At 47.4% G+C, this 12,337-nt stretch overlaps 1 protein-coding gene across 2 annotated transcripts; it reads right to left on the reverse strand.

Annotated features, from left to right (window-relative positions):
- Positions 1-464: 464 nt before the first annotated feature.
- Positions 465-11,518, reverse strand: LOC146554327 (major facilitator superfamily domain-containing protein 12-like). 2 transcript variants are annotated; one of them, XM_085255803.1, is made up of 12 exons: positions 11,123-11,518; positions 10,522-10,923; positions 7,678-7,797; positions 5,085-5,295; positions 4,638-4,761; positions 3,520-3,714; positions 3,259-3,351; positions 3,082-3,174; positions 2,638-2,808; positions 2,467-2,561; positions 1,706-1,836; positions 465-1,573 (listed from the first exon to the last, which is right to left on the reverse strand). In XM_085255803.1, the coding sequence occupies exons 2-12, from the start codon at positions 10,667-10,669 to the stop codon at positions 1,530-1,532; spliced, it is 1,425 nt and encodes a 474-aa protein (XP_085111929.1). In that variant the 5' UTR covers positions 10,670-10,923; positions 11,123-11,518; the 3' UTR covers positions 465-1,529. The 2 variants fall into 2 exon arrangements, with proteins under 2 accessions (XP_085111929.1, XP_085111928.1); XM_085255802.1 differs by having other exon boundaries at positions 10,522-11,518.
- Between the last annotated feature and the right edge of the window lie 819 nt (positions 11,519-12,337).

Genomic DNA, 12,337 nt, shown 5'->3' on the forward strand with positions numbered 1-12,337 from the left:
TGGGAGGTGCAGGTTTCCGGTTGCATCGTGAGTGATGATGAAGTTTAAATCAGACTGAGTGGGAGTGGGTGACAATATCAGTAGTTACACCAGAAGTGTCCAGCTCCAGGCCTGGGGGGCCTGCAGGCTTTAGACGTGTCCTCGATCCATCACAGCTGATTTAAATGGCTAAATGACCTCAACATGTCCTGAAGTTCTCCAGAGACCTGGGAATGAACTGTGACATTCAGGTGTGCTGACCCAGGGTCAGATCTAAACCTGCAGGACCCTCCAGGCCTGGAGCTGGACACCCCTGAGTTATAGTGAGCTCTGTTACGGTCGAGGGGTCACAGCTCTGCTGCTGCGACCATAAAACTGGCTGTAATTAGAAGCAGCGGTTTCATACTGTATGAATATTATAACCTGCCAGCTTGTGTTCGGGGACAGACGTCTGTAGCAACTGTTCACAGCTGAGAAGAAGAACGTACCAGAGGAATGACTCCTGTTTAATAAAGGATTTATCACACAGGTAGAAGACAAAGTAAAAAGGTCCTGCTGATAGTTACAAAGCTCTGGTCCAACACCACCTTCCCTCCTATGCACACATCAAATACATTTGATCCCTTTGAAGCGTTTAAATGTCAGACACAGCTCTGCTCATCAACTCACTTAATTACAAACGTGATTCATCTTCCATTTGATTCCAGTTTACATAACATTTGAGGGACAAATTCCAGGACAGCACAACTGGAAACAAGCCGGTGAAGCTCAGCAGGGACTTCCTCTGACCTGCGTCACTGAGCGAGTCCAGTCAAACGTCTTCGAGGTAAACGCTTGTATTAGTGTCGTCTGTGCTGCATCCTCCTCGCCGTCAGCCTGCACGCTGTACAGACGGCCTTGTGTGTCCAATGGTAGCGGGGGTAGTGGAATGACTCTTTTAGTGAAACCTGGGGAAGATTTTACTGCTGAGGACACCGAACGGCGTTCACGTCCTCCTCCGAGCAGGGGCTCGGTTCCCTTTGTCATCCAGGACATTAATGCGACATGCAGCCAGCCCTGCTCTCCTGCACAGTGCACGTGTGAAACATGTTTGATGTCTGTTTAAGGAGCACAACTGTTTGCTCATCGTTTTCCAAACTCCGTGTAGTGGCTTCATTCACATTTAGGGAATTTCAGGCTGACCCCGTGTAGTAAAAGGAAATAAGTGCAGCAGAGCCGGGCCTGTCATGTGCACAGTGAAAATCATGGGGGTCAGAGGTGAGAGGAAATCAGCTGCAGCCACTGTACTCAAAAATCATTACAAACTAGCTTATTGTGCGACTCAATTCTTTAAAGCAGTGCAGGTGCAGCTGTGCACGTGTTTGCTGGCCTGTAGTCCGACGCCAGAGGTTTGTTGGAAAATGAAGACAAAACAAGGTTATGAAAGGATGCAAATCTCAGTTTAAAAACAGAAAGCTTCTTGGTTTCAGCAGCGGGTCAGGAAGTCCCACAGGATTCCTGCCGTTCCCTGAAAAAGTTCCCCGTGGTGAGATGATGTGGGAGGAGCCCTGTCAGTTGATTCCATTTGCTTCACTGGAGATGATTGGCAGAGCACCTGCAAACACACACAGTGAAAAGGTGAAGACGCACAAGAAACACTGTGTGTGTGTGTGTGTGTGTGTGTGTGTGTGTGTGTGTGTGTGTGTGTGTGTGTGAGAGAGAGAGAGAGAGAGAGAGAGAGACTTACGCCCTCTGATCTTGATTGGCCAGATGAGGATGGAGCAAAGGGCCAAAGCTGCGACGATGGAAACGCCTCCCGTTACGATGACCATGATGTAATGGTAGAACCACACACAGGCAGGACAGCACACCACAGTGCTGTCACACACACACACACAGACACACACACACACACACACACACACACACAGAAGAGTTTACTGTCAGGATGGGTTCTTTTTAAACACACACACACACACGTGTGTGTCCTAGCAGCACAGTACCGGACGTGTGCACATGTAACTGTTTGACATGTTTACTGTTTCTATCTGACGCCGTTGATCAGAACAAGTAACCAAGTCGTCCTACAACCTGACACTGATCACATCTGCAGAGTTTTAGTTAACTGACATCAGTTTTAAGGGTTTTAATTTTGCTTTAATTAACAATAAAAACCTCAATGATTCTCAGCAGACTGTCACCGAGACACAGAGGCCACAGTGGTGCAGCGTTCACACTCAGGCATCAGGATGGAGGACACACACACTCTGCCAGATTCTAGTGTGCGTGCGTGCGTGTGTGTGTGTGCGTGTGTGTGCGTGCGTGTGTGTGTGTGCGCGTGCGTGTGCGTGTGCGTGTGTGTGTGTGCGTGTGTGTGTGTGTGTGTGCGTGTGTGTGTGCGCGTGTGTGCATGCGTGTGTGCGCGTGCGTGTGCGCGTGTGTGCGTGTGTGTGTGTGTGCATGCGTGTGTGCGCGTGTGCGTGTGTGTGTGTGTGCGTGTGCACTAACTGGCAGGGATGCAGGGCCTGAATGATCATCACTGCCAGTCCATTGGCCAGCTTGTCAGTGAAACTCATGGCTCCGTACACGAACGCTGCGCTTTGCTGCAAAGAGATGCACAAATTCGCTCAAACAACAGGATCCTTCGTCCTCCGCCTCGGCCTTTCACGCACGTCTTACCGTCTGATCTGCAATGAGCTCCGCAGTCATGGCGAGCGATATGACCAGGATGGTGGCGGACCCGGCCCCCAGCAGCACGGCCGCCCCGTATACCTGCTGACCCATGGTGACGTCCAGCAGCACCCAATACGAGAACGCCATGATCAGCAGCAGGCCCACGAAGTAAGTAAGCTGGACCAATCAGAGGACAGAAGACACATGACAGTGACCCACTTCTGCCTTTTTGATGATGCAGATACAGAAGCAATCACATCCTGTTACTGAGTAATGAAGTATTGTTACTGTGAACACAGCACAGGCTCCACCTTCCCCATTTCTGTGGTGCAATCGTGTCAGCGTGACTGACAAGAACAAATATGACGTTTTGTTTTCTACAGCGAGGAGCGCAGCGAGTCCCTCAGAGCCACTCGTGCTGCTTTCAGAAACCTGACCTGGTTTACTTACACATTTCCCAATGAGTTTGCTGACAGGCTTCATGATAAAGGAGGACAGGAAGCCGCTCACGTACATCACCAATGGGATGGTAGCTATGAACTTCTGTTGGGAGGAAAAAACAAGCAGAAGATGAGCGCGTGACGACAACCCAGCGTGTTACGGGTGAACTGGACGATTTCCCGTCACCTTTGGCAGCCCCAGAGTGTTGATGAGATACATGGAGATGTACGTCTGAGACAGGTTGACGATCAGCCTGGTGGACATGTAGAGCACGGCCACCTGCAGAGACACAGCGAGCAGGTCTGCTGATGCAGCTACGATATCAAAATCCTACATCTCAAGCTGAACGGGCGCTGACGCCCGCCCAGCCTTGGAAGCTGCTCCCGTCATTCTGAAGAGGTTCGGGTGGAGGTGGCGTCAGTGCTTAAGTCATTCAAAGCTCCATACCTGGTAGAAAGAAGGCTGTCGCAGCCAGCATTTCCACTGCAGGAGAGACGAGAAGGTGTTGGAGCGCGGCAGCAGTGGCCTCCGCTCCCCCTCGGCCTCCTCCGACTCCTCGCTTGCTCCATTGCTCTCTTTTGTTCCCACGTGGAAAACGACGGAGAAGACGACACCGATCCCCAAAACAATTAGTGACAGATTCTGCAATTACACACAGCGTGGCACACCTCATCATCGCTGCTACAAACAAGCTCCTGCTGCCCTGAGTGGGCGGAGTTATCAAACCCTGGGATCACCGTTTCTATCGACTGTTCATTTCTGTCCCACCTGTCAGCCCGGCAGCTTCTGCTGTGGCCGGCGAGCTTCGTCTCCCCTCTTTAAAAGCTGATCTACACAGTAAATATCATCCAGATGCAGCGCGGCCGCCATCTTTATATGCTGAGTGCAAAAGTATCATTGATGGCTTTATGTGGTCTGTACAGTCGTCACCATATAAATACAAAAAAGAAAAGTACACAACTTTGCTGTCACACTGTTACTGCCTGTTCCTGTGTGCAAATGAAGGTAATTAGGTTCAAGGAGGCTTTGTTGTAGAACAGAGGGAAACCTGGATGATCAACCCAAAGCTTCTTAATCTTGTGACTGCGTCGAGGAGGCAGCACTCACAGAAAGCCAAGTGAATAATGAATCTGCTTCCCGTCACAGCCCTGCACAAAGTTCTGCTGAAGCATGTTTGTGCAGCAGCAGGATATACAGCAGTGTTTGTGTTCAAAGCTGCCACAAACCCAGAGAAACCTCACCACTGTCCTGATCTGCTCGTGTACACAGAAAACTGCAGGTGGGAGCACCAAGCACAAACATAACATTAACAACAAACACAAGAATCCTGGGTCTGTATTTTCTGCTTGAATAAAAACTAATAGAAACGTGCACCTTTCTGCAAAAACAAGTGTAGGAAGAGACATTTACATCCTGGGTTTTTTCCACAGTACACATCTACATTCACAGTCTTACAGAGTACGCTGGCAGAGCCAGAGGCTTGAACTCCAACAGCTCTCAGCCCCACTCTGATGCTGCTACACCGTGCTGTGCTCGCAGCTATGCCCACGCGTCAGCCTGCTCACCCTGAAGATGATGATGTCTGCTGGTCCCAGTGAATCAGGGTCTTCATCCTCTCCAGCCTGGACGTGAAACAGCAGGTAAGCCACTCCATACACGGTGATGTTGGCTATCACTGTGAACGCGTACCTGCTCCCACACACAAAGCACAGAGTGGACGTTCACACCGTGATGCACGTTCAAGGTGAGGAAACATGAAAAGGGTGATTCTGTTCATCTGGATGTTTTCAGTGGGAGAAACGTTTCATCCTCATCAGCTGACTGCAGGTTTCAACCTTATAAACAGGACATTTGCACAGTGACTGAAACCAGCTGACTGAGCGCTGGGCTGTGAGGTCACTTCCTGGATGTTTTCAGTTTCTGCCACTGAAAACATCCAGATGAACAGCATCAACCTTTGGGATGTGCATCTATCTTTTGATTCTCGTCATGTAAAGCACGCGTGTATTAACCTGTACGCGGTGAGCTCTACTTTAGCATGCTCACAAGTGACCAGCTCTGGGATGAGGGACAGGTGAGAGATCTGCGTGGCGGCCCAGCCGAACTGAAAGATGATGATGAATGGGACGAAGTAGATTAGACTGGCCCACTGAGGGGTGAGGAAGCTGCAGCCCACACACTGGTTAAAGATGAAGGCAAAGGAGAGCACTACGCTCAGTGTACCTGGATGTAAACACATACAGAAGCAAAGAGATGACACAACGCGGATCATATCTATGTATTATTGGTTTTTCATTTACCCCCTCCCCATTAACTAGTACCAGATGAGCACATAGAGGAACATAATGAGAACAGAGCTCTTCACAGCTGACCTCAGTGGCTAACAGGGGTTTGGTTTCCCCTCATCTGCCTTCTGCATGCATCAGGACTATTTCAGCAGATGTTGCACAGCAGCTTGGCAACCAGATGACGCAGTCGCCCAACGAGAACTCTGGGGAAACTTTCATACGTCTCAGCACCGCTGCTTTTAGTTCTGTGCTTTTGTTCCTGCTTGACAGCTGCTTTGGTAACACAATAGGCAACAATGTGCACAAGCCTCAGCCTGTTTCCCTACGGGGCTCTTGTTTGCACAGCGTTAAGTTGTTAAAACGTATCATGTGAAGCTGATCAATAAAATCCACGGCAGGTGTTGGAGCACAGTCTTTCCATGTATATGTATACATGCACAGCAGGCTGACTGTGGTTAATCAGTGCAAACCTACCTTGACCTTTTGGTTCATATGGCAGACTTTCCTGGAAAATAGCACGGTAAACAATTAAAGTCATGAGACGGGGCAATATCCACGCACATGTTTTACTTTAGCCCTAAATTTTTATAAGTGCATTTTAAGTCTCACCAGCCACTCACATTTAACTGAACCGAGTCGATGTACTGAAAGTCCTGGAGTAATAAACAACTTCACGGCTGTTATCATCAAACTAAACAAAATCCAACTTGAATGAAGATGATTTAATTTTCCAGGGACGTCATATCCAGCAGTGTTTCTGTGTGTTGTGGTGGGATTGAAGCGTTTAAGGCAAACTTTGTCTAAACTGAATGTTTCTGATGTTTGGTCTCCAGCAGCCACCATAGTTGGGATTATGCACTTGAAATGGGAACGGTGGGAACGTCGATCTCTGTCTGTAGTCACGAGAGTTTACACACCAACCCTAAAAAGCAGAGCTTTCAGATTTCGCGGTAAATCTGCTCACAACACTGTTTCTCCTGAAAGGCTAAGCTGATTGTTTTGGGCTCAGAAACAATCAGCTTTTATTTCCACTCAGCAAAAACTGAAAAGACTCAGCTTATCTTCAAAAACATCACTATTCCCAGTATGGCTATCACTGCCATAAGAATACACATACTCTGTGCACATGCTGCCTACAGACAGCATCTCACAGTATGTTACCCATAGCACGTGTTAGTAACTATGACCAGAGGACTGACTGGTGTCTCAGGTCCACGAGGCCCTAGAGGTGGTGAGTGACAGGAGAATGGCGGCTAAGCTGTCATCCCTGATGGACAACGTCTCCCACCCCATGCAGCAGACTGTGACAGCACTGAGCAGCTCCTTCAGTGGGAGACTGCGGCACCCACGGTGTGGGACGGAGAGATTTCGCAGGTCTTTCCTCCCCACTGCTGTCAGACTCCACAACAAAGACTTTAACTGATCAAACACACACATCCACACATGTGCAATAATACTAAGTGCAATAATCCTTTCTGTCATCGTTGTATTTTTACTCAGTTGTATATAGTATTTGTATTCGTATTCTATTTTTATCTTATTGTATATTTTTATTCTATTTTATTCTACTGTATATAGTATATTATTTTATTCTATTCTGTACAGTTGTGTACTGTATTTATTCTTATTATATTCTAATTTTTGCCTCATAACTTTTGCACTGTCCACTTCCTGCTGTGACAAAACAAATTTCCCACGTGTGGGACTAATAAAGCTTATCTTATCTTATCTCTTATCTTAAAACAAAACGACACCCAAAAATAAAGAAACAAAAATGAAGACGTCACTCAAACGCAGCTTAATGACTCTCAGGGCACATGACCTCTGAGAGAATCACACACCGAGTCATTGATGTGCAGTGACGACTAAAACCTGCACTCTGTGCTGTCACGATGACAGCGGTGACCGTATGACATTATTTATAAATATCTCAGCTATTATTCATGCTCATAGGTTAGCAACAAAGAACTGAGCATGATCTAACGTGTTCATTTTAGGATAAACAGTAGTGGCTGGTTGGTACCAGAGCTGCGGGTTGTGCTGCAGTGGACCTGCCCATTGTGGTGTTTCATGGTGAATGCCAGTCAGGCTTTAAAGAGGAGGAGAAAATGTCTGCAGCAGCATCTGTTCAGGGGTCTCAGTGTCGCCCCTCTATGGCGCATGGATTTAATGTCATTAACACCAAAGCAGTTGAAACTTAACCTCTGCTGAACACTATGAACACAGAGGTTTATCTGACTGAGACATATCCATGCGCATATACAGATGTATTTATATATGAGAGACAAAGGGCTCTGCTTTCACTTTGTGTACTTACCAACTAAATGCCACGTCTTCCTCTTGCCATAGTTTCTACAGCCGGGGCTTCGGTCGGACTCGTAGCCAATAAGAGGCGTACAGATACCATCGGCTACCTGCCCGACCAGCAAAAGCACACCTGCACCAAAGGAGACACGCTGTGACCTACTGCAACAATCACTGAGAACAGACACAACAACAGCAAGGACACAGTCACTTATATCCGTCTGCACCTTGGTGTTACAGCACCGCACGCTGAAGCTAAACTGTTAAACTGTGAGTAGTCCTCACAGTAAATGAGGACGGATGTGCAGAGACAAAGACAGTGAAATACAGGTCTTAAATAATCAGGCCCCATCTTATCTTAATGACCTTGTAGTACCATATCACCCTATTAGAGCACTTCGCTCTCGCTCTGCAGGCCTACTTGTTGTTCCTAGAGTATTTAAAAGTAGAATGGGAGGCAGAGCCTTCAGTTTTCAGGCTCCTCTTCTGTGGAACCAGCTTCCAGTTTGGATTCAGGAGACAGACACTATCTCTACTTTCAAGATTAGGCTTCAAACTTTCCTTTTTGCTAAAGCATATAGTTAGGGCTGGACCAGGTGACCCTGAATCCTCCCTTAGTTATGCTGCAATAGACGTAGGCTGCCGGGGATTCCCATGATGCATTGGGTGTTTCCTTTCCAGTCACCTTTCTCACTCACTATGTGTTAACAGACCTCTCTGCATTGAATCATATCTGTTATTAACCTCTGTCTCTCTTCCACAGCATGTCTTTATCCTGTCTTCCTTCTCTCACCCCAACCAATCACAGCAGATGGCCCCGCCCCTCCCTGAGCATGGAGGTTTCTTCCTGTTAAAAGGGAGTTTGTCCTTCCCACTGTTGCCAAAGTGCTGCTCATAGGGGGTCATATGATTGTTGGGTTTTTCTCTGTACCTATGAAGCGCCTTTTGTTGTGATTTGGCGCTAGATAAATAAAATTGAATTGAAACCATTCATCACGCTCAGCTGGGCTCAGGAAAAGACCTAATCCAACTCCCGCGTGTGGACAAAGACGTGACACGTGGTGGTGACGTCTTCGTGACGTCATCCAGTGATGGCGTCACGAAGACGTCAGAACTGAAACTTTAAAGATGTTAAGCAGCACATGTTACACTGGGTGACATAATGACCCCCACAGCACTGCTGTGAGGCTCGTCAGAGAAAAAGCCTGGCGATGTGCAAACATGACCCGCGAGTACCGGTGTTCCAGATCAACTGGCGTTTAGATCTACTGGCGTTTAGATCAACTGGCGTTGGTCGAACAGATGTGTGGCAGTCTTGCGTTTCAGGAGCTGCTACCGACAAACCAGCAAAAAAATGCCAAATGTGTCACCTGTGACACTTGTGAGGTTGTCTCAAACACACTCCGTGTGTCTTTTCCCTGAAAATGAATATTTCCAGCCAATATAGGCAATTCATCAACATGGCTGGAGTTATATACAGTCTGTATAAGTGTGGTTAATCTAATGAACATTTGTAAGGAGACGGCAGTTACTGTGAATTCACAGCAGTTACACAGTGATTAGTAATAAACAGCCAGTGAGAGTGAGTGGATATGACTGTTCCCACCACTAACACATGACCATAGCCCACTACTAGATTAACTTGTGACACATCTGCACCTGCTGCTATGATCACAGTGAGTAGAGGCTGAGTGGCTGCACTTACCCCTGGTACATCCAAATCTACCCACAAACATGTTGACAGATGCAATGGCAGCAATGTGGATTGTCAACACTGACAACAATCAGTAAGCAAAGACAACAGGGATCACTTCTTTCTGTTTATTTAGCACCCACAACATTTGTAGTCGCCTTCTGCACAAGGGAAGTCCACACACACTGTGTGGTACCACTTTCCACAGAAGGTGCAATCTGCAAGATTGAATGAGATTGTCAGAGTCATTGTCTGACTGTTTATTACTAATCACTGTGTAACTGCTGTACATTCACAGTAACTGCCATCTCCTTATAAATGTTTATTAGATTGACCACACTTATACAGACTGTATATCACAACCAACTCTAACATGTTTGTTTGCAGAGGGAAGACACAGGCAGACTACGCTAACGACATGTGATGTTACAACACTGGTGAAATATTAGTGTGTTCACGACATTTTTCGTATGGGCAAAAGTATTGATATCAGGATGGTGATTCTTATGTGTATGTCATTTGGCATTTTGTACAAATGTAGGCTGATAATAAATACATGATATCATTTCATTCATTTCAAAGGTTTGTTTGCATGACGCACAAACAGACACAATTGAAAGGTACAAATGTGCATGACACGAATTCAAACGTGGTGCAGATGTGTGTCACAGGCTGATCTGGCTGTAGGCTGTGGCACTTGGCCAGAGGTGGCGCTGGTTGACTCGACTCCATGTTAGTGCACAAAGTAAACTGCTCGCTGTAGTTGTGAAGCAAAAACGCTGAAACTGGAGAAATAAACCGTGCGAGGGGAACGATAACGACGACAAGGGTCTCCCGATCGTTTACTCTTGCTGTCCCGTGAACAACATCGGCGTGGTGTTACTTGTTTGCTGTTTTCGCGATCGCGTCGCGCATGAGGATATCACCAGGTAAACTCGCCACATTTTTAAACATTTTGTTGTTCAACAGCATCAAGACTGACGGAGTGTGTTTGAGACAACCTCACAAGTGTCACAGGTGACACATTTGGCGTTTTTTTGCTGGTTTGTCGGTAGCAGCTCCTGAAACGCAAGACTGCCACACATCTGTTCGACCAACGCCAGTTGATCTAAACGCCAGTAGATCTGGAACACCGGCCGCGCTGAGGACGACACGCGGACTAACCTGCACTCGTGTTTTGGAATCCCAGCACCGAGTGGTAGAAAACCAGCAGATATGTGAACCACATGGAGGCACACAGGTCGTTGAGAAAGTGCCCCACCGCGTAGCTGAGCCTCTTCAGCAGAGGGAGAGAACCGTCCGTGTCCGACATCCCGGCTGGAGGAAGACCAGAGCCCAGCTTACACGAGAGGAGCTTCGGCTAGCTTTTTCCACGTCTGGGGGAAGGAGGCTGAATGTCGACAGCCCCGTTTCGGTTCCCCTTTTTACGACTGATCTCCTTTATACGGTTTTACCATCCGGTTTAGTAACAGCATGTGTCGCAACTTAACCAGCTAGTCAGTCCCTTTAATTCAGGTGCCAGTTTCCTCTTGAAATCAGGTGATGTGGCCAAGCCGGGAGGAGCGTCTGAGAGGAAGGAAAACCGAAACAGAAGCGCATCAGTGGGCGAAGGGGAATTTCACCGCCGCACAGCTCCACTTACATCACAACACAACAGGCAGCGAATGAAAAGTCACCCCGGGACATGTTACGGTACAAAGATGAAGAAAAGACCGGAGACTGAACATGTAACCGGTAAATACAGAAGCGCAGCTCCTCCGCTTACCTTCAGCTAACCGGCTACAAACCTGCACACAAAACACAATCAGATGTAAACAAGACCGGTGAAGATGACGTAGTAGAAACTGCCCAATGGGGAAGCCGTCTTGCTCCTTTCAGCCAATAGCTGGAGCCCGCAGAGTTACCTTGTTCACGTGACGCACACTTCAGACCTCGTGATGTTAGCGCTTGATTCAGAGCGCAGAGACAGCACGACGATCAAAGGGAGTGATTATTTTAAACAAAAGTACAGCGCGACGAGGCAGCCAGGAAACCCACGTGGTTGAAACAACCCGCGGATCCAGCAAGCGTGAGCAGTTTCTCCATGACACAGTCAAGCTGTACAACAACACTACTTTATCCATCCAAGCCCGAACTCCGGATATTTATCTGCACGGTTACTTTGAGCAGCTGCAAAAATAACTTCTTATTTCATCAAACTTTGAGTCCTGAAATGTTACCTCCGTCTTTGCTGTCGCAGGGCCCCAGTGTCCTGGTGCAAAGACACGTTACTAACGTTCATCCGTCAGAGCTGCAGATACATCAGCTGTTAGGATCAATGCCAGCCACACTTCCTCTTCCTCTTCAGCCTGACATTAACTGCCCCGCTGAAGCAGACTTCAGAAATCCCAGAAGTGTAAATTCAACAACAATGACCGACCCGCTGAGTGGGCCACAGCTGTGCCCGCTCACCTGGGCTGTAACATTTGCATGTGTTAAATGGTAGTTTCCATTAGCCATTAATGGAGGACACCAGGGAACTAGGTCACCTCAGGATGAATTACTGTAAGCTGGTACTTTACTCGCACCATCTTCAGGTACTTGTTAAATACGGTGCTTTATTACTAGAAACAGCCACAAAGCTCAACTTGAACTTTTTGCTTTGTCAGGAAATGTAAGCATGGTAACAGGTAACCAGGATGGACTTTGCACACATTACCAGCCCACTGGACCCTGTTCACACCACTTTCACAGCTTCCATGCCCGCCTCAGTCTAAACAGAGTCTAATGAATGGTTGACAAATCAGTTCAGTTCATGCATTCTCATGTCAGGACTGTCAAAGCACAGGCAGCTTGTACTGCATTTGTGTTTATGAATACAAAGAAATCTATTGTGCTGTTACCGTAGTGACTGCACTTGTGTTTTTACTTCCTTATTAAAACTATTTTGACTCCTTGTGTACATGGAGCTGATGAAAGCATCACATAAACCTGAGGGAAG

Source organism: Mchenga conophoros, linkage group LG18 (assembly GCF_057382185.1).
Source record: "Mchenga conophoros isolate Kocher_MC1m ecotype Shallow Benthic linkage group LG18, M_conophoros_male_GT1.1, whole genome shotgun sequence".
In the NCBI taxonomy this organism is placed as follows: Eukaryota; Metazoa; Chordata; class Actinopteri; order Cichliformes; family Cichlidae; genus Mchenga; species Mchenga conophoros.

Excerpts from the sequence above, each read along its gene's own strand:
- LOC146554327 (XM_085255803.1), bottom strand. The coding sequence starts at position 10,669 with ATGTCGGACACGGACGGTTCTCTCCCTCTGCTGAAGAGGCTCAGCTAC. Across the intron at positions 3,352-3,519 it reads GACAGCCTTCTTTCTACCAG|GTGGCCGTGCTCTACATGTC; the intron begins GTATGGAGCTTT and ends GTGTCTCTGCAG. Across the intron at positions 3,175-3,258 it reads ACACTCTGGGGCTGCCAAAG|AAGTTCATAGCTACCATCCC; the intron begins GTGACGGGAAAT and ends TCCTCCCAACAG.